General features: G+C 36.5%; 1 protein-coding gene across 3 annotated transcripts in view; it reads right to left on the reverse strand.

Moving 5' to 3' along the window:
• Positions 1-1,781: 1,781 nt before the first annotated feature.
• cdk5rap1 (CDK5 regulatory subunit associated protein 1) overlaps positions 1,782-23,433 on the reverse strand; it is a 102,296-nt gene continuing 80,644 nt past the window's right edge. Inside the window, exons 10-13 of one of the 3 annotated variants that reach the window (XM_048170836.1) lie at positions 22,827-22,912; positions 22,206-22,355; positions 19,272-19,412; positions 1,782-2,078 (exon numbers count right to left, since the gene is read on the reverse strand). In XM_048170836.1, coding sequence (XP_048026793.1) covers positions 1,968-2,078; positions 19,272-19,412; positions 22,206-22,355; positions 22,827-22,912 — 488 coding nt within the window. In that variant the 3' untranslated portion in view covers positions 1,782-1,967. Of the gene's footprint in view, positions 2,079-16,857; positions 17,005-19,271; positions 19,413-22,205; positions 22,356-22,781; positions 22,913-23,433 lie in introns of those variants that run through there. The other 2 variants (XM_048170835.1, XM_048170837.1) reach the window with 2 other exon arrangements.

The following is a 23,433-nucleotide window of genomic DNA, read 5'->3' on the forward strand; positions in this document are numbered from 1 at the left end:
CTGTAGAAATGAAATAGTAATTACCTTTTTTGGTAACTGGAAAAATGCAGCAGTGCACCGGTGATGACCCATCTATTGCTAAACTTACCACACCAAACATAGTGGCCAAAATTGATGTGCAAAGCATTTTTTTTACCCTACAATGTTGCTTAAATCATCAAAATATGAGGAAAATATCTTTAGATCGGAAAAAAGCACACACTGACTACAACATAATCAGTTTTTAATATTTTATTGGTCCTCTTGTTTTTGCATGTTCATACTTTCCTTGTATGACAGCCTGGCCAAAAATAATTTGAAATAATTTAAAATAATTTGAAATTTCATTTCACTAGCACACATGAAACAATTGACTCCAAGCACAGCTACACAATATGCTTACATCTTTTAACACATTTTTAAAAATATTTGAATTAAGGTTGAAGGTGTCAGTTACCATATGGCTGGACATCACGTTTGGCCACTACTCGATGGCAGTTCATCGAACTTTACAACTGACCATCAAACCATGTGGCAAAAGCAAGCCACTTTTATGTTAATAGTGGTCTTCCCTGGAGTTGTTGGAGCCATTTATGGAACTCATGACACATCATTGCTCCAATTGTAAATCAGGAGACATATTAAATATTCAGTGTCTTTTTAAATGTTAATGTAAATATATATATATATATATATATATATATATATATATATATAATATTAAATTATTGGTGCTGTGCTGCTGTGACTTCACCCTTGCAGGCTCGCTAATGGCCGATTCAGAGCTTGAGGGCGGCCATTTTGAGTTGATATCATTGTAGTCCTTAGTTCACAACACTTAAATCAACACTTAAGAATTAGACTTAGACTTTACTAAAAGTTACTTTTAACTTCTTTATGAAAGTCTCCTATTCTTAGAAAAGTCCTTCTTTTTACTAAGAATTTTTTTTTAAGTCAAAACTTTAGACTATTCTAAGAAGCTTTATACATACGGGCCCTGGTTTAAGGCTCATTACAAAACTGGCGGGACAGATGAAACCATGGTGGGTAATCTTTGTAATTAAATCAGAAATAGACATTTGATATAGAGTGCAATAAAGCATGATATTTAACCAACTTAACAAGGCTATTATTCACCTTCTGTATGTGCTTTAAGTATGTGACTTAGACAACATTTTAATCCTTGTTTTGCATGACTTACAGTCGACTCGTGAAATATCCACTCATGTACGTCCTTTACATAATCATCAGACGATCTCTCGTCGGTGGACAGACTGTAAAGTCACAAGATGCATGATATAATAAGAGATGGCGGTAGGCTAATGAACAAATTTAGTTTGTGATCTAATAAGAAGATGCTGCACTGCTTCACTGAATTACAGGCTTGTGACTTATCAGAACCCAAAACGGAATGTAGCTTTTGGTCGTACTACACCGCTACTTGCTGGAAAAAGTAGTTGGCTACTGGAAAAGCTACACTGTTTTAAAAGTAATTGAGATACTGACAAGCTACTGCAAAATGTAGTTAAGCTTGAAGCGTTGCCTGCTAGCTAGCTGCTCGCCAACACTGTGAGTCACATGGTTTGACTTTGCCTCTGGGTGTTTAAACTCACTCCACTAGGAGTGTTGCTTTGTCTCAGTCACTAAGGGTGTGCCGTCATCAGCCCTGCTGTGGTTACATACGTAACAGACGGTACACCCAACTACTGGTTGAAAGTATTGTAAACTCAAATATATAGTAATATGATACTTCATATATACTGCACCTTGGTTTGTTAGTGTGGGTGTTCCATAAATTGGAGAACATTTTAGAGAAACTTTATTTGTCACGACATTACATCTTTTACATTTCTTTGTATTTACTCTGCATTTAATATACATTTTGCTTCAATACAAATGAATAATGACTATTTATTTCTTTACTATTAATTTAATTACAGCATGCATTAGTGTACTGAGAAAGGTAACCTGGTATCTCAGGGTCAGCATTAAATAGTCTGTTCGCTCAGAAGATGCTCAGATGGCCATGATTTTCTGTCATTCAGGGAGGAGTGGATCAAGGCATGCCCTCTCAGACTCTGGGAGTTAGCTGATGTGATCTGTTGGAACATTTATCAGTCAGTGACATTCTGTAAAACAAAACACCCATTACAACAGAGCAAAAGTGGTTGCATATTTTTTCTGTTGCTTTGCTTTAGTGCCCTACAGTGCAAGTAATTCACTCGCATGTGAAAGTGAAAATTACTGTAAAAGTAGAAAGTATTTGAATGAGTTTTTAAAGTGACATTTGATACCAATATATATTATAGGCCCACATTTGGATTTTAGTATACATATGCTTTTATTAATTCTTAAGACTTCATCTTAGGAATCAAATTTTACACAATACAGACCTCTTCAATAAAAATTATAATGATAGAAAGAATTTCTTTAATGAAAAAAAAAAAGTATTTTGTAGAGAGGTGTGTGCCAGTTCGTTTAGTGTGCACTCCTCTTTTCTCTTTTTCTTTTTTTTGTACAGAAAGGGAGTTTATTGTTGTTTTTCTTTTTAACTTTGGAATGAGGTACGTTATTTTCTACATCTTATAACAAAGCTGTATTTTGTTGTTCTGGCCATTTACCCTCCTGAAGCATATTTTATCCCACTGTATATCCGACTGTTTATTTAATAAAACTAACTTTTTTTCTAATAAACTTGTGTTGGCAGGATTATTGTAGTACTGGGACCTTCAGGGTAGCAGGGAGAACTTCCACGTTCTCTCCACCAATTTTGTTACCCACCTTCCCTAGACCCTCGGAAGGTGGCATGTAACAAGTGGGGGGCTAGTCTTATCATCAATAAAATCCATTGTAGGTGTGCACCCATTCTTTAGATAAAAAATGTTCATTTTAAAATCGACACAATGAGTATAAAATTATTTATTTCTCTATAAGCAATTGGTTAATGCTGGCATTTTGCCAGGCGGCAAAAAACAACCTCGTCAAGGTAGAAACTAAGAAAGTTCTTCCTGGGGAGATTGCTCCAGAAATGCAAGTTATGATCCTGCACTGCAATTTGGTTAAAAGGCTTAGATCTCTAAGTAAAACAGCTAGAGAACGATAACTTGTTATTAAAACTTTGCATGTTAGAATTGCAAGCTGTGGAGATATGCAGGAAATCTGTTCCAGCCCTGCTTTCCTTCTGCTTTTTTTGCTTCTGCTTTCCTTCTGCTTCTCGCTCTTTATCCACACCTGATAGTCCTTTATCCACAGTAGTATAACAGGAAACTCCTGAGTTTGATGTTGCCAAGTACATTAAACTTGAGCCTCTGTTTCATGAGATAGAGGTCGATGCTTATTTTTGTGGCGAAAGCGTTACTGCTTGCCTGAAAATGTTGTCATTCATTTAAATGAGCAGAAGATCATGTCACTGCTGCTTTTTTGGCAAGCGAATTTACATTAACACACCATATTGTTTACAGTTAACATTAAATACATTAACTTAATGTATTTTAGTCTGTATGCCAGTCAAATGGCCTGTTTTCAAATAAAAGCACTTTGACAAAAGACACAACTCGTACATTTACACGTGTGTCAAAAGAAAGTACTCTGTCATACAGTAAAGTCTCATTACATGGGGGTGACCAAGGTGTCTGTTTTTTCTGTCTCAACCTATGACATCTCATTGCTGACTGTCACGCATGGAAACAGAGAAATTTAAATGTGAAATTTAAAAAGGTTGCGCTTGTGCAGGCTATGACTAGCCTAATTGGGGTAGAAGATGCAGCATTTACTTCTTATCTGGAACTGTTTCCCTTTCTGACACTGAGCATAGATCCGTTGTGATTCTGAGGGATATCAGCTATGCTCAGTCTTTTATTCTAAAAGAACTGCTGCTATTCTCTACGGAATCACATAGTGGCTCTAAAGTTCAAATACATGGGATAGAAATGGGGTGTAATAGTGTTCCTTTCCATAATGTTCATTTAGAGTCTGATCTGGTAACCAGGGTTAGTTAAGCTTGGAGTGCACTCACAATTACCTTGCAGGTGGCAAGGTTTTCCCCTGTCTGATAGTGGTAAGTGAGCTTGATGTGAATGTTTTGTCTGATCTTCATAATTTTCTCTAGCTTTTCCAGCATACGTAATGACACATGCACAGTCTAAAGTACAAAGACATGGCTGACCTCACTGATTCATTCTTGCAGGTCCCCACTGAACCTCTAACATGTAAGCTGAATGTCAAACCCAAAGTTGTTGTTGACCCTAAAAGGACTAAAGACCCAGAAGTGTTTCCGCACTTCAGAGGAGAGCAGTAGAAAGTAGACCCTTCTTTAGTTTGCTGTATTGATGCAGTAGTGGACAGAGAACAGGCATCTAACGGAAGAGTAACCTACTTTTTGGAGAAGGAGTAAGTGGAAACCTTTGTGTGCTGCCTCAGATAGTCAAGAGGTACGACATAATTCTACCCACCAGATACCATTCTCATCTCCTAAAAATATATCATAAAAATGTACTCAAGACATTTCAACGTGTCACAAATAATTCTTTAGGCTAGGCTGCAAAACATCTGTGTCAGAGTTTCCTGAGGCAGTTGCCTTGCATACAATTAAAGATTCTGCCGTCATCAAAGCACTTGTTAAGTTCTGTACCAACACTACTGTGTTGAGTCAGGCAGAGAATGGGATGAGGGACTCACTTTTTTGATGTTTATTGCTTGTGAGTCTAAGCAGGAATCAACTAGGTTTAGTTCAGCCAAACTTGTGTTTGAGCACACAATTTGCAGCCCATTGAAAATGCTAAGTGAGCATTTACTGACAACAACAACAACAACAAAACTCTGTGCCTGTATCAATCTTGGATTATGTCAGTTCTTTTCGAGACCATCTTCCTAAAGCTTGGGGAGGTTGCTTGGATGCATTTAATTACTGGCCAGTCTAAAATCAGAGCTTTATTGCCAAGTGTGTATGCGCGCACAAGGAATTTTTCTTGGAAATGAAGTTTCCAGTGCACACATACAAATACAACAAGAGACAGTAATAAAATATAAAAAATATAAAAGTATAAAGACTCAGTTAGGTTTAGTCATAATTAACATATTTATAGATTATGAACATATTTACAGTTTTATAAATAATACGAATAAATATTAACTGAATTTACAAAGAAATTGCACTAAGCGTAAGTGCAAAAGTGGAAGTTGCAAAAACAGTCTATGGAAGGAAATCTGACAGCATTCTGTCACCAAAAATATCTTTATTTGTGTTTGTAAGATGAACGAAGGTCTTACGGGTGTGGAACAATATGAGGGTGAGTAATTAATGACAGAATTTTCATTTTGGGGTGAACTAACCCTTTAAGTGAAGGTACAGTTGAGTTGTTTTCTTTGCTCTTTATCACTGTTTACTTGTCTTCAGTAACTTGAGTTTTTTAGGCTAGTATTATTTTTTTTTAATATTGAAAATGGTGATAAGAATTATGAAATGTCAGTGGTATGAAAAACTGATATCATAAAAACCTTATTTAAAGCAAAAATTATGTAGGAACCATGGACGAACCAGACAAATGAATCATTCAGATGATTCTTTCAAAACATAATTCTAATTCAGAATCGAGGTTTCGGCTCCAACTCGTCTACAGAGAAACCAATGATGATTGCTTTTATGACACCCTATGCCTCCTGACAGCAGGAGAAGTGACAAACCAAATGGTCACCCAGGAAGATAAAGAGTCGTTTGATCTTCAGATCAGAAGAAACAGAGAAAACAATGCAGGCCCCATTTGTTTCTCTAAGGGACTAAAACCTTACAGAAAAAACAATGAAGACCGTTCTACAACTAAAACTGCATCAAAATTGTTCCAAACAATTTTAAATGGACTTATCAAATATCTTTTAACTGCATACATTTTGCAAATTGTGTCCACAAGTATTACTTGTAACCAGTTTGTTTTAGAACACCCACAATTCATGTAAATGTGTTAACTCTTGAATGACTGACTGAAAGTATGCCTTATTTGGACTTAATTTGATTCTTTCCCCCTTTCCTATATCCTGACTTGAATGAAATCTGTTTAAAATGTATTGTATTCCATTTAATATAAATTATGTTAAAATGGCACTCTCTGCTGAAGCAGAAATGGGATGTAACACCTATGTTTTATTGGGGGCAGAGAAAAGCCCTTTTGAAACAGGACAATGTCTGATTGGCCAAGACTCCTCAGAGGTGTGACAAACAACTAAGTTTAAATTGTCATATTGCAAGATAGTTAGGTTAGTTCTGGTAAGAGAAGTCAAGACAAGTACCAAGAACAATGGAGTAACAAGAAGAACAGACAAGCCGCTCATTCAAGCCATCCAACCTTCACTCACTTTTCTTTTCTTTTACTTAATTTTCTTTTCCGCTGAAAGTCTTGTGTTCTAAGTTTTGCAGCAAAAGTTCAACCAACGACTTCTGCCGCTTCAACTTTAACTCCAGCGACAAAGAGACTCTCTGCCGAAACACAACACGGACCTTGAAGACCCTGCAACAAATCATCGACTTGGAAAACCCTTCTCTACACGCCAACGAGGGATATTCACATTTAAAGTCAACGCAAGCAAGTACCTCCAGATTAAACTGGTGCATTTAAATAGATTCATGGTTCATTCAGGTCAGATCTTCTGAAGAGTATAATTTTGCTAAGAATTCATTATATCATATCTCTCTTAAAACTCTTTCTCTCTCATTTCCTTCCTTACTGCAATGCATGAATGAATGTATGTGTGTGTGTTAGTTTGTGTTAGATTAGTTTGTGTTAGAATAAATCAAAATCTCTTATAGATTTTTAAAAGAAAGTGTCTTGTATTATGTGCTTCTATAATTTAATGTCTTAAACTGCGATCTTAAGTTACCGTGCTTTAATCAGTGTTTTCATGACTGTTGGATATTTATATCCGCTTAGAAGAGCTTATTACGGCTCGAGCAAATGAACGCTGGACGACTCAGTTGCTCGGTCGTAAACTTACAACTCTTTATAATTCCCTAATAAATTATTTCATTTGAGCTAATTTTACTTCCTAGGGTGTTTTCCCTATAATTACTATATCATGATATATACACTAGTGAAAAATAAATATACTAAAATGTATTATAATACAAATTTTATGCTAAGTATATTACAAATGCATTTACATATTTATGTACTTAATATAAATATCCTGCAATTGTACTTTTAAAGTCTGCTAAATTGGAACAAGTATTTTTGTGTTGAGGTCCAACTAAAGATAAAATTACGTATATTTGATTGTGCTAAAGTGGAACAATTGCAAGTATATTTTAGGTACACTTTAAATATCTTGCATTCAAATTATATAGTGATCATACTATCCTTACTAATAGTGATATTAAACACATTTTAGGCTTAATATTAAGAAATATGCATTGTGCAATAAAGAAGAACTCCAAATAAAGTTTAATTAGAATATTTATGTCAGTAAGCCTCAAGCAACATGTCAGTAAATATATTAATGGGTTTGTAGTTAGTATGTAATAAATTTTAAATACATTTTGGTAGGTTTTTATCACTAGGGCAGACTCTGCATCCATTGCATCCATTGCCTTTGACATGTTTTCTCACCGTCATGCACCTAACTCGGAAACTCTTTAAAAAATCCAAATGAGTTACCAAAACTCATAATTATGAGTTGTGCTGATGTTCATGTGCATTTTGTCTCATAATTACATTCTTTCTGACATAACTTGAAAACACTGTAACTGCTGAAGCTGAACCTTGACCCCCACTGGCCTGCCCCAATGTCCTACCATTGGTTGAACCAGAAGTTGACACATATACTGCAATGATTGATCTATGATTCAAACACGCCATAAAGCCAATGCCATCATACTCACCAACAATCATTTTTTCTGTACTTTTGCTAAACAACCGAACTTGCTAGAGTGCACACTATTGGGAATCTGTGTTGCAGATTTTGGGACATTTGTTCAAAGGAAACCTTTAGAGTCTAGAAACTCATTGTATCTAAATACACAAGTCTCACCATGTATTTCATCTGAGAATGATGAAACTATTTTTAGATGATGCTATATCATTTTTTTTAGATGAGACTTTCTTATTGTGCAAACCAAAGAAAATGTGAGCTATGAACTGACACATCTAGTTTGTTTCTGCTAACAGGTGCTGTAAGGGCAGAATTTTCAAGCCCAACTTTTGCCTACAGCTCAAATGTAACAATCAGTGGTGGACGAAATACAGAAATCAAGAACTTGAGTAAAAATAGAAATACGTATCAAAATATTACTCAAGTGAAAGTATTTAGTGCTCCTTTTCAATCTTTACTTGAGTGAAAGTACAAAAGTACTTGATTTTTAATGTACTTAAGTAAAAAATTACTGATTGATGAATGTTTATTTTGTAATTTTATATAGGTCACTTATATAATTTAATTTTATATTATATATTTTATATAATCCTATTGCTCAAAATAATAATGAGTGATTATGAATTGTCAAATAGCCAGCACTAGTCAGTATGGATGGAAGATTAGTGGATGCAGATACATATTATGTAATGTGTGTTGACAAACATTATAAAAACAGATGAAACACATAGGGCTGAATACATAACATTTTAAAAAATTGCTGCAGCAGCGGGGAAGATGAACGTGCATGTGTTATTTTAATTTGTGTTAGAGTTGCACGATTCTGGATAAAATAAGAATCAAGATTTTTATTTGTTTCTTTCAAATAGAAATCATGATTCTCCCATGATTCTGAATAGACAACTAAACAATTGTGTACAATTATTTACTAGAGGACAAAATATTAATTGCTGCAGTATAAAAATATTTAATTAATTAATTTAAAAAAATGGGTTTGAATGATTGATTTAATGACTCACTCATAACTATTTCACTTGTTTCATTACTGGATGAATCGATGTTTTTGAACAAATCTTTTGAATGAATCATTCAATGTCAAATACTTTTTATGCCTCCTAGTGTAATGTAATCGATACAACCACTATTTGAAGCGGCAAGTTTTAAAATGTGATTTGATCTGATTGAATCAAGATTGCGACACATTTATAGATCATACAATCATAGACACATTTATGTGGACATGTCGCATTAAAGCATTTCAGTGGGCTTAAACAAATCGCCCTTTACAGCAAATTTAGTTAAAAAAAACAACTGACCTAAATATGATTTTCAGTTACAATAATTCATCCTAAAATTCAACATTAGTAGGCTGACTTACTTTTTGCCATCAGTCACGCGCATTCAGAGGATCCCCAGTTCTTGGCTAATTTTCAGTCAGACTTGTAAATTCATTCACTGGAGAGTCGCTCTGAGCGGATCATTGAATCAATGATTTGTTGACTCAAAAACAGCTGCCATACGATCAGTCCGATTCGCGAATGAATTGTTGATGTGATTTGTGAACCGAATTAACAGGATGATTGAAAAGAGTCGGTTCATGCACAAATTGGACAACGCTTTTGCATCTCTGAGCATGTGCCGATTTCTTCATTTTAAAATAATCTCCCAAGGTTTTTTTTTTTCTCCATTTTAACACCTATTTGCCACTTGTTTGCCACCTGATGTCACCTGTTGGAGTTTGGGTTCCTTGCCGCTGTCGCCTTTGGCTTGCTTAGTTGGGGACACTTGACATTTGACTTGACATTTGATATTCAACAGTATTCTTGACATTTATTCAACAGTGCTTTGATCTGCCTGCATTGACACTATTCCTGAAGAGTAATGATATGTTTTAAGAAATGTAGTGGAGTAAAAAGTATGATCTTATGCTTTGGAATGTAGGGAAGTAAAAGTAAAAGTTGCTCAAAATAAAAATACTCGAGTAAAGTACAGGTACTTGAAAAATGTACTTAAGTACAGTAACGAAGTAAAAATACTTTGTTACTGTCCACCACTGGTAACGATGAGCAATTTGCAAATAAAATGATGCATAGTTAATGCATAGTTCAAAATAAAATGAGTTTTGCATAGTTCATATCTGCGTGGTGGCACAACAGGTAAAGGCAGTGCGCGTGTGTGACAGCGAACCAGGGTTCGAATACAGCCTGTATGTTCAGTTCAGTTCCTATGTTCAATATACACATATCTGTTCCCACTGTCTCACTGATGTTCACTGGATAAGTAAGTTACTGGTATACTGGGGGTGTCTGTAAAAGGCAGATTCTTAAGCTGTGCCATTATTTATAAAGATTACTTTATTGTAGCCTATTTGAAGCATACTATAATGATGACATTAGCACACTTCAAGTTTACTTGGAATGCCATTGCAATGTGTTTTAAAATCACTAAAAGTTTGTTATCAGTATACTATTAATGTATGTTTAACACTCTTACAGTGTAAATGAATTCCAATTCTAATGTCACCAACATACATTTGAAATTTATGCTGAGTGAATTCTGCATTTCAAAACTTAAATTCACGAGTATATTTAAAGCGTACTTAAAGGGGTACTTCACCCCTGGAAAGATGAATGTGTATTTAAAATTGGTCATTTATGCAGTAGAAATGTGAAATTATTTTTGAATTTGGAGCTTTCTAGACTGAGAAAAGGCAGAAAATGTATTTTTGACTAATGTGGATGAAAGACAACAACTCCCAGAATGCACTTGTTTTGCTACCCTTGCGAGGCCACGCCCAAACCACGCCTATCGGTTACAGGCGGCATTCAGGAAAATTCAAACAAATAAATCGTGAGTTAGTTCATACATTTACAGCGAAATGGTGCTAAATTGCTTTGTACCTGGATGTACACCCAAAACCAGGAAAGGACAAGTAAGTTTCCATCATTTTCCGATTAAGTTAAAGATTTGGAGCGATGTAAACAGTGGCTGCGGGCCATCAAACACCCGAAGTTTGGAGATGACACCGTTATAGAAAACCTAAAAAACGCAGAATATGTAGTCTCCATTTCAAGCACGAGGACTACGAACCAAATATCTTTGCAATGAAGAGAACCATTCTGAAGGACACCGCGATACCATCTATATTCACTTTCCCAGAGGACGAACAGCCTGGGCATCTGGTACTAAGCGTATTCGCCCAGAGGTAAGACTCGCTGATACTAGACTGATAACACAGTAGCCTATATGTAGTGTTGTAGGTAGCAGTAAAACTGCAAACTTAGCAAAGTAACGTTAGATAGACAATTACATATAAGTTGCATATAAGTTGACTGTTATCAAAGTAAAGCCTCTGTTCTGTAAAACTGAGTTTATTTATCTATTTATGCTAACGTTACCACAAAAGCCTGTTGCTGTATTGGTTGAGATAACTGCAGAGACCGATAAATTTGCGAGATGAACCACTGACCACTGCAGACAAAATAAAGTTAATTACTGTAAGCTTAAAAATATATTGACACACACTTTTGATAAAATCTTTGATCTATGTCCATGAGTAAACTCAAAAGCGCATATGTATGGGCGTGGTGAAAAAATGCGGAACTACCTGCTATTACTGGCTGTAGTTTTAAGCCTCTGGCCAAAAAAGCCTCCGATGACGCAAAATGACGATTTTTGCGTCATCGGAGGCTTTTTTACAGAATAAAAATGCATAAATCTCTCATCTCGGGCTGATATGAAGGGGGAAAGCACGCTAATTCGAAAATACTAGTGGTATTCTACTAATACAAAGCTTAATGCTAAATCCTGAAGTAACCCTTTAAGTATACTTGGAATAGTTCCACTTTAGCACAATCAAGAATATTTAATACAACTTTAGGTGAATTTCAGCACTGCATTTGGATAACTTTGCAAACTTTAAGTATATGAATTTATAGCGTGCCACAAATACATTTATTTATACTAAAATACATACGAATAAATTGTGCCTAAGTATACTATTTTTTCAATAGGGTATTGTTATCGTGATATAAAATTACTCATATCGTGATATAAAATTTTGGTCATATCGCCCACTCGTAGATCGCCCAGGTCCCCTTACACACACACACACACACACACACATCATACATCAATCGTGAATTAGCTGTTGTCATCAGGGCTCATGCAGTCGCCCTGGAGAAACTGAGAGACTGTAATCAGACGCACAAATCAGAGCACAAAGTCTTACTGGGGAGAAAGAAGCTCTGTAGTGCTTACTCTGGTCTAGTGCCCTGGGCACGTGCCTGGTAGGCCTGTGCGTTAATCCGTCCCTGCTCGGCATACCAGATAGCTTAGAAGAACTCAATGTTACAACAGAAACTATTGACTCACTCTTTTCCAGCACTTTAGACAAGGTTGCTCCTTTGTGCTTAAAGAAGATTAAGAAAAATAGTCTGTCCGACGCTGTGGTATAACGAGCACACTTGGGCCCTCAAGAAAGCAGCCCAAAAAAATGGAGCGCAGCTGGAAGAAAACAAAACTAGAGGTATTTTCATCTTTCGTGGAAGGAAAGTAATATTGCATACAGAACGGCCTTAATTGCTAGATCTGCTTACTTTCGACTCTCTTGGAAGAGAACATACACAACCCTAGGTATTTATTTGATACAGAAATAAAGAAATGAGAAATAAAGCTTTAACTTCAGACGTTTCTAAACAGCACAGCAGTAATGACTTTATGAATTCCTTTACTTGTCAGATTGATGCTATTCGAGAGAAAATAATAACAATACTAACCATGCAACCGTCTACTACAGTATCGCATTACACACAATGCTATAGAGCCCCTGAGGAACAATTCCATTCATTCTTAGAAGATGAAGAATTGTCTAAACTTGTTAAATCATCAAAATCAACATGTATGTTGGACCATTTACCTACTAAGCTACTGAAAGAGATGCTTCTAAAAGTTATAGATTCTCTTCTTAATATTATTAATTCAGCATTGTCATTAGGATACATACGGAAAACTTTTAAGCTAGCTGCTATTAAACCTCTTATTAAAAAAAGCAACTTGATCCTAAATTATTATTATTCATTACAGATCAATCTCGAAATCTACCTTTTCTGTCAAAAATACTAGAAAAGGCATCCTCACAACTGTGTTAAAAAGAAATTTTAAAAAGAAATATCTTCTTATAGTGAGGATTTCCAGTCAGGATTTAGACAAAATCATAGTACTGAAACTGCTCTCATTAGAGTTACAAATGATTTGCTCTTATCATCCGATCATGGTTGTATCTCTCAATTTTTTATTACTTTGGCATTAATGCGATTACTTTGGCATTAGTGGAACTGCATCAGCATGGTTCAAATCATACTTATCTGAAAGTTACCAATTTGTAGCAGTAAATGAAGAGGTGTCATATCGATCACAAGTTCAGCATGGAGAACCACATGGCTCAGTATGAGGACCATTGCTTTTCATCCTGTATGCTACCCTTGGGAGAAATCATTAGGAAGCATGGTGTTAGTTTTTACTGTTACGCTGATGTTACTCAGCTCTATATTTCTTTGCACCCTGACGAAACAATTCACAAAATTTACAGAATGCATAGTCAATATAAAAAATTGGATGACTAGTAATTTCCTACTAATTAATTCTGAAAAAAAAAAAACACACACAAAAAAAAAACAGAGATTCTAATTACTGGACCAAAATCTCTGCACATAATAACCTAGAATACTAACACTAACAATTGATGGCTGCTCTGTCAAATCTTTGTCGTCAGTTAGGAAACTGGGTGTGCTCTTTGGTACTAAGCTTTCATTTGAAAGCCACTTTTCCAGCATCTGTAAAACTGCATTTTTCCTGCTTTATGGCAGAGTGGCCCGACGGAAGCCTCTCCTCAGTGCAAGACACATGAAAGCCCACATGGAGTTTGCTAAGATGGTGAGAAATAAGATTCTCTGGTCTGATGAAGACCAAGATAGAACTTTTTGGCCTTAATTCTAAGCGGTATGTGTGGAGAAAACCAGGCACTGCTCATCACCTCTCCAACACAGCCCCAACAGTGAAGCATGGTGGTGGCAGCATCATGCTGTGGGGGTGTTTTTCAGCTGCAGGGACAGGACGACTGGTTGCAATCGAGGGAAAGATGAATGCGGCCAAGTACAGGGATATCCTGGACGAAAACCTTCTCTAGAGTGCTCAGGACCTCAGACTGGGCTGAAGGTTTACCTTCCAACAAGACAATGACCCTAAGCACACAGCTAAAATAACGAAGGAGTGGCTTTTAAAATCTTGCTAATTACTTACAAAGCACTAAATGGTTTAGCTCCCCAGTACCTGAGCGAGCTCTTAATGCATTATAGTCCTTCACGTTTATTGCGATCTCAGAATTCAGGCCAGCTGATAATACCTAGAATATCAAAATCAACCGCAGGCGGTAGATCCTTCTCCTATTTGGCACCCAAACTTTGGAACAATCTTCCTAGCATTGTTCGGGATGCAGACACACTCTGTCAGTTTAAATCTAGACTAAAAACACATCTCTTTAACCTGGCATACACATAACACATTATCAATTTATATTTTCAAATCCGTTAAAGGATTATTAGGCTGCATAAATTAGGTCAGCCGGAACCGGGAACACTTCCTATAACACCAGATGTACTCGTTACATCAGAAAAAGAATGGCATCTACGCTAATATTAGTCTTTCTGTTTATCCCCCGGTTTACCGTAGTCAACCGGATCCGGGCCGTATCCAGCTGAGACCAAGGACCTGCACCTTGACATGACCACAACGCAGCCCTGAAGTATCAGCAGAGATCGAGTCGACTAGATCATCCACTGTGAAGGCCTCATCGACACGGCAGCCAGTAGCACAGTTCCTCAACAAACCGTCCATACCGGCGTGATGAATACGATCCTCAACTGGATGGAACTGAAATAAATACTTTGAATGTTGCGATCCTATCAGATTTATGATAGCAACCTGAATCGTAACAAAGCACTGTTCGCCAGAGGAGAACTGGCCCCCCGACTAAGCCTGGTTTCTCCCAAGGTTTTTTTTTTTCTCCATTTTAACACCTATTTGCCACTTGTTTGCCACCTGATGTCACCTGTTGGAGTTTGGGTTCCTTGCCGCTGTCGCCTTTGGCTTGCTTAGTTGGGGACACTTGACATTTGACTTGACATTTGATATTCAACAGTATTCTTGACATTTATTCAACAGTGCTTTGATCTGCCTGCATTGACACTATTCCTGAAGAGCTGCTGTGCAGCAAAAACTATGCACCAGTTATCAATGTAAAGCTGCTTTGATACAATCTGCATTGTAAAAAGCGCTATATAAATAAAGGTGACTTGACTTGACTTTACAACAACTCTGTGACTGTTCTTGAATGGCCCAGCCAGAGTCATGACTTAAACCCAATTGTCTGAATACTTTCCGTACCCACTGTATATCTAAATTACGACATATGCTCTCAATGACATATATCTAAATTACGACATATGCTCTCAATGACATATTCAGAAAAGTTAGTTCATGCTTTCATGACCTCACGGCTAGCTTACTGTAATACTGTACATGTTGGTTGCCCTGCACGCTTAATAAACTCCAGCTGATCCAAACTGCAGCAGCTGGAGATCTTACTAGAACCAGGAAGTATGACCATATTAGCCCAGTTCTGTCAACACTGCATTGGCTCCCTATTAAACATCATATACATCTTGCTAATTACTTACAAAGCACTAAATGGTTTAGCTCCTCAGTACTTGAGTGAGCTCTTAACGCATTATAGTTCTTCACGTCTATTGCGATCTCAAAATTCTGGCCTGTTGATAATACCTAGAATATCAAAATCAACTGCAGGTGGTAGATCCTTTTCCTATTTAGCACCCAAACTCTAGAATAGTCTTCCTAGCCTTGTTCGGGAAGCAAACACACTCTTGTCAGTTTAAATCTAGACTAAAAACACATCTCTTTAACCTGGCATACACATAACACATTATCAATTTCTATTATTCAGATCAGTTAAAGGTGCCCTAGAACCAGTTTTTACAAGATGTAATATAAGTCTAAGGTGTCCCCTGAATGTGTCTGTGAAGTTTCAGCTCAAAATACCCCATAGATTTTTTTTAATTAATTTTTTTAATTGCCTATTTTGGGGCATCATTAACTATACACCGATTCAGGCTGTGGCCCCTTTAAATCGCACGCTCCCTGCCCCCCCGACCTCTCGACTATAATATAGTGCATTTACAAAGTTCACACAGCTAATATAACCCTCAAATGGATCTTTACAAGATGTTCGTCATGCATACTGCATGTATGCGTTGGATCATGTGAGTATAGTATTTTTTTTGGATGTTTACATTTGATTCTGAATGAGTTTGAGGCTGTGCTTCGTGGCTAAAGCTAACATTACACACTGTTGGAGAGATTTATAAAGAATGAAGTTGTGTTTATGCATTATACAGACTGCAAGTGTTTAAAAATGAAAATAGCAACAGCTGTCTTGTCTCCGTGAATACAGTAAGAAACAATGGTAACTTTAACCACATTTAACAGTACATAAGCAACATGCTAACGAAACATTTATAAAGACAATTTACAAATATCACTAAAAATATCAAGTAATCATGGATCATGTCAGTTATTTTCGCTCCATCTGCCATTTTTCGCTATTGTTCTTGCTTGCTTACCTAGTCTGATGATTCAGCTGTGCACAGATCCAGACGTCCTGCCCTTGTGTAATGCCTTGAACATGGGCCGGCATATGCAAATATTGGGGGCGTACATATTAATGATCCCGACTGTGACGTAACAGTTGGTGTTATGTTGAGATTCGCCTGTTTTTCTGAGGTCTTTTAAACAAATGAGATTTACACAAGAAAGAGGAAACAATGGTGTTTGAGACTCACTGTATGTCATTTCCATGTACTGAACTCTTGTTCAACTATGCCAAGGTAAATTCAATTTTTGATTCTAGGGCACCTTTAAATGATTGTTAGGCTGCATAAATTAGGTCAACTGGAACTGGGAACACTTCCACTTCCACCTTACATCATACGAAGAATGGCATCTACGCTAATATTTGTCTGTCTCATCCTTATCCCGAGGTTACCATAGTCAGCTGGATCCGGTCCATATCCAGAGCAGATGGTAGACCTGCACCTAGACACGACCAAAACGGAGCCCTGAATGTCAGCAGAGACCGTGTGTTGACATGACAGCTATCAGCACAGTCCTTAGCAGATACCACAAGAACCAAACAGGTCCTCCACACAGACCTTCGGGTCCATACCGGTGTAAATAAATAATAATGACACTGTGTTCGTTCGTTGGCCAGAGGAGAACTGTGAAACATACATAGTTTGGTATTGATATGCCAAAGCATTGCAGAGTTACAGCCTCAGAATTCACTTTGCCTCATGACAGCAATTTTGTTGATGCGTTAAATAAAGGCAGTTTACTGTACTGAAGCGATTTTGATTGAAAATCAGACCAACAGTTTTTTAAGATTTAAAAAAGTAGGTTTTCAAAGAAATTCGAAATGCGAAAAATTTCAACCAAATATGGCATAGTTAGTATCATTGTTTGACTCAAGTCAAATAATGTACGACTCAGTATGACTCAAGGAATGCATCAATACCAGTTTCATTAAAATAAGCACCCTTGTGCTGTGTTGAAAAACCTGTAACACTTTTTGTGTTCCCAGTCAAAAATTACCGCCCTTTTAAAAAGCTTTGATCTAAGCTTATGCGCTTCAGTTTTTGAGTGAAAAAAGCATAAATTGTGGATAAATGTCAACATTTAAAAAAAAAGTGGTTCCCAGTGAAAAAATGACCGGCCTACAAAAAATAGCTTTTAAATTTCTCGTTATGCTATATTATCACCAAATATTGGATTCAATCTTTTTGTCAACTTTTTTTCTTTCAATTAGGACAGGTTTTGTATTTATTTTTGAAACTTATTGATCATAGGCGTCATTGATCTAAGCCTATAAAGATCTCATCTCTGTAAAAAAAAAAAAAAAAAAAAAAAAAAAAAAGAGCCTGTAATACTCAATATTGTTTGCATACATGAATATGTCTGTGTATGTGCGTGCAGTAGCGTGACTGTACATATAGCCACACATGCACAAGTTCAAGGCCTTTGTCTTTGAAAGCATGAAATATGAAATATGCATGAACATGATGAACATGCTCCTGAACACTAAGGCCCGGTTTCACAGACAGGGCTTAGATTAGGCCTTAGTTCAATTAGGCTATTTAAGTAGCTTTTATAAACGTACCCTAGAAAAGAACATTACTGGTGTGCATCTTAAGACAAAACAATGGCACTGACATATAAGATATGTCAGTACAAGTTGCTTTCAGTTAAAACAGCTCAAATATGTATTTTAGCCTGGGACTATGTTTCTCTTATTTTCATTTCCCCCCATTCATTTTCAAACTATGGTCATTTTTGACCAATATAAGTTCAGATCAATGAGGCCTATAATCAGTCAGTTTCAAAATCAGTCAGTTTCACTGCGTGAGGCAAATGGCGGTCACACCAGATACTGACTGGTTTTCGGACCCATTTTCAATTGTTTTACTTAAATGAAAGGTTAGAATTTTGTGAATTTTTGGAATGAAAGATCAAAAAGATAAACAATGCAGATTTATTTTCACAGCCGCCTTTGCTCATATTTACTAAGGGTGCCAATATTTGTGGAGGACACTGTATTTGAGAGAAATAGGCCTTTTGTGTACATAGAAAAAGTCTTATACCTTTGAGTTCAGCTCATGAAAAATGGGGGCAGAAACAAAAGTGTTGCGTTTATAATTTTCAGTACACAATAATACTTGTGTAATGATGCTGTGAACAATAGCTGAGTCCCAATTCAGAGGCTGCATCCTTCAAAGGACACGGACTTCATTTGGAGGCCACATTTGAAGGAGCCTTTGAATTGGGACAGCCTTCGTCGCGCCGCAGTGATGCAATTGGCCTTTGAATGCAGGCTTCGAATGCAGCCTCTAAATCGGGATGCAGCCACTGTGTATTTTGAAATTTAAAAAAAAAAACTTGCATATTTCATAATCCTCCATTTCCCCACATAATGATTATAGGGGGGGGCCTAGGAACAGCCCTGCATATAAAGCCATATATATATATATATATATATATATATATATATATATATATATATATATATATATATATATATAGCCATATATATATATAACATAAATTTATATTGCTGCCATATGTAAATGATCCTATCAGCCTGCTCTAAACTGCTAAATGTGGACAATTAGGCATTAAGGTTTAAAGTATTTTAAACATTTAAGCTACAAACTTTTTCAAAGCTGCTTTGAAACAATGTGTAATGTAAATCATTAACAATAAAATGATTACTCCAATATTAGAGAAAGAACAATTAGTACATAGTATACCTTGACTAACACATAATCTCCAGGTTTAATGGGGACCATCTGAGGTTTCTCCGGCTGAACAGACAAATCTGTTTTAGGAAAAATCACTTTCACATTTCCATCATTTCGACCACAAAGTTCCTCGGAAGATCTTTTACTCTCCTGTAAAATATCAAGAAAGAAAAACAAAATTCTATAAGAGCTATCCATAATGCTTAGGGGTCTGAATCTTTTAGGCATCCAAAACATCTCAAGAGTAAAACTACAACAATTTCCCCTTCCCACTGAAAGCAATCTGTAATCAGACGAAACTGATAAAAGAAAAACAAAACAAAACAAATAGTACTTGGTGAAAAGTTTCATGGTTCAATAAGTCTATGATTGGAATAACATACTACCTTGCTAATGATTAAGTATACAGCTCTGGAAAAAAATTAAGAGAATGCTCCTTTAATTTTCCTTTAATCAGCATTTCTTCATGTATAGCGGCCATTCCTTTCCAGTGTCCAACAAAAGCACACCTCATTCTCATAATCAGCTAATGATTAGGTGATCAGCTGAACTAAATAATATGTAACAAGGAAAGTATGAAAACCTCTGATATGGTCAGCACTATCCTCTTGCAATAGGACCAGCTGGATAGTAAAAACTCTGCTAGTAGAACCTCAAAGGTAATTGGGATAATGAAAAAAATATATATATTCACCATGCCAAAACAGTTTTGAGTACAGAAAAGAAGGTTTCAATTCTGGCTTTACTGTCCACTGACCAGGATGACTGTCAACTTATTCAAATGTCAGTGAAGAACCTTAGGATGACATCATGTGACCTACAAAAAAAGTCAGACAGCAGATGGGGTTAAGTGCACAGCAAAGATGGTTCAAAACAGGCTTCTAGGGGCAGGGCTGAAGTCGTGCAATGCTGGAAAAAGCCCTTCATCAATGAAAAACAAAGAAACCAGGCTCAGGTTTGCAAAAGAAAATAAGGATTAGACTGTAGAGGACAAGAGTAAGGTTATCTTCTCTGAGGAGTCCAGTTTTTAGTTTTGGCCCAAACCTGGCATTCTAATGGTCAAAAGGAAACCTTGAGAGGCCTACAAACCACAGTGTCTCACACCCAGTGTGAAATTTGGTGGAGGATTTGTGATGAATCAGGCAGATTCCTCTTTGTGAAAGACTAAAGGCTGATTTATGCTTCTGCGTCGGACCTACGCCGGAACCTCTGTGCCGTAGGCTATGCGTCTGTTTTCATTTATACTTCTGCGTCGTTGTCTGCGTTGACGTGCATGCAGACTACTAGTAGGCAGTGTCTGCGGTCATGTTGAGTATCAATTCAAATGCTGAAGAAGAAGCAGCTTGTCATGTACGTTGTCAGAGAAGCTTACAAATAGAAACGGCAGAGAAGCGGCAAATAGGTAAAGCGCTCGCTCTTCTCATATTGCTCCGCTCCAGTTTTTGACCCATGGGAGGGGTTCTAGCAGACCAATCACAGCGTTTGTGGTCCGCATAGAATTGACGTGTTGTTACATTTTTGAAGAGGTGCACGTCAGGCTACATCGTAGGCTACGCGTGGTGCAAACAGCCTACACTGTAGCTACGCTGTACACTCAACGCAGAAGTATAAATCAGCCTTAATGAATCAAGTCATGTATAAGGTTATCCTGGAAGAAATCATACTTCCTTCAGCTCTATCAATGTTCCCCAATTCTGAAGATTGTTTTTTTTCCAGCAGGACAATGATCCATTCCACTCAGTCAGGTCAATTAAAGGGTCACCCAAAAATGAGAATTCTGTCATCATTTACTCACCCTCAAGTTGTTCCAAACCTGTATGAATTTCTTTCTTCTACTGAACACAAAAGAAGATATTTTGAAGTATATAGGTAACCAAACAGTTGACGGACACCACTGACTTCCATAGTATGGAAAAAAATACTATGGAATCAATGGGGTCCCATCAACTGTTTGGTTACAGACATTCTTCAAAATATATTGTTTTGTGTTCAGCAAAAGAAAGAAATTCACTGTCCTGCATTGGAGCACTGTCTTCAGAGTTGGGGAACACTGAGCAGAAAGAAATATGGTTTCTTCTAGGATGACCTTATATACTTGGCTTGATACATTAGTTCATTATGTGTGTATTGAGAAACACCAGATCAAAACCATGTCACGGCCAGCACAATCTCCAGACCTGAACCCCAATGAAAACTTCTGGAATGTGATCAAGAGGGAGAGTGGTTGCAAGCTATCAAACAAAGCAGAGCTGCTTGAATTTTTGCACCAGGAGTAGCATAAAGTCACCCAACAGCAATGTGAAAGACTAATAGAGAGCATGCCAATCTGCATGAAAGCTGTGATTAAAAACCAGGGTTAATTTTTGAAATCTTGTAAAGTGAAAACATTAGCATTGTATTGTTTAAAAGTGAGTGCAAAACACTGAAAACACTTTCTTCAGTTTTCATTTTCTGCAAAAAAAAAAAAAAAAAAAAAAAACAATTTGGGAGAAATGGTGTCAGTAGTTCATAGAATTAAACAAAAATACTTTACTCAAACACATACCTATGAATAGTATATTCTGAAAAATGGATAATTTTGTAATGGTCTCTTAATTTTTTTTTTTCCAGAGCTGTATAGTATGCAAACTGTACACAGTGTGCAAATATTCAATATGCACGGAATACTCAGATGACATACCAGATCATACTTTCACCATTTCTCACACTCATGATGTTCCAAACCTGTACGACTTTCCTCCGTGGAACACACAAGATTATATTTTTTTTAAAAACAATTTAACTGTTTTTGCCATACACTGAAATTCAGTAAATATTTTTAAGTGCTGCTTAAAAAGTATATATGTACCAGTTATCTGTTTAGTGTTTTTCTATCCCCAAACAACCCTACAAACGGTGGAAAAAATGAGGCAAAAAAATCATGAAGTATAATGTTATACTCACTCCCTCTACCAACACCAGCTGTGCACTGCCGATAAAAGCCATGTTGACTTTAGCTGCCTCTTCTCTAAAAACAGAGATGAGTTCCTCCAGACGACGCTGTTTCACTGGCACAGGAACATCATCTTGCAGCCGATGATATGCATGGGTTTTCTAAAGATAAGCAAGAAAAAAGCCATAGTCAATGGATTTAACTGCAGGTTAAACTTATTAGTGAATAAATGTATATAATGTGACCATCAGTGAACAGACTGATGTTATCATGCTGGTTTTACGCTACACAAGCTTTTAAAAAACTAAAATCTAGCTGATAAAATATTTTAGAGCTGTGTAAATCTTCAACTATACTAATTTTTGACATTTCCATTACTTATACTAATTTCCATGAGTTTCCTTAATATTTCCATGACCATGAGAGACTGCAAAATTAAAAAAAAAAAAAAAAAAAAAAAGGGAAAAAAAGAATAAGAAAAAAGATTGTAATGACTGATTGACAGCCATATTATTATAAACAGAATTACAAGAGATATACAAGAATCTGGCAGGTATCGGATAGGAAGAGCAAAAGGTAGATCAGACCTTCCTCATGCTGTAGGCGAAGAGAAAGCCCATGTTATAGCCCACCTCCCTGAGGAGAGATAGGGTCTGCTGATGGTCATCTTCAGTCTCTCCACAGAAGCCTGTGATGAAATCACTGCTCATACTGACTCCTGAAACAGGATTTATCAGAGACAAAGAGGAACATCATAAACCACTGCACTTCATTTACATCACATCATAACTTGACACTACATTGATTATTGAGGCATGGGACAAAACATTTGAAATCATTCATTGAACATATCTTAGTATTTTTATCAAAATTATGACATTATTTATTACCTACGACCTGCTCAAACAATAACTCAATACTTTATATAAATAAATGTATATTAAAATGTATTTTTAATAGCATTTATAAATAGCATTTTCTGTTGTGCCCTGATGGTTCATTTTAAAATATACCTCTTAGGTCCAACTTTATATGAGATGTCTTCAAATCCTATGCACTTATATTATAAAATTAAACATTTGATAATGTAGTTTTTTGTGTACATGCATGTTGTTCTGCAATACCATTGTCAGATTTGCAATAGCTATTTGCTGTTATAGAGTTTAGGATACAGGTATGGTCAGAGGTAGATGTAGACGGTAGGCATAAGGATACGTTTAGATGCGGTCAACAGAGTAA

Source organism: Megalobrama amblycephala, linkage group LG20 (assembly GCF_018812025.1).
Source record: "Megalobrama amblycephala isolate DHTTF-2021 linkage group LG20, ASM1881202v1, whole genome shotgun sequence".
NCBI lineage: Eukaryota > Metazoa > Chordata > Actinopteri > Cypriniformes > Xenocyprididae > Megalobrama > Megalobrama amblycephala.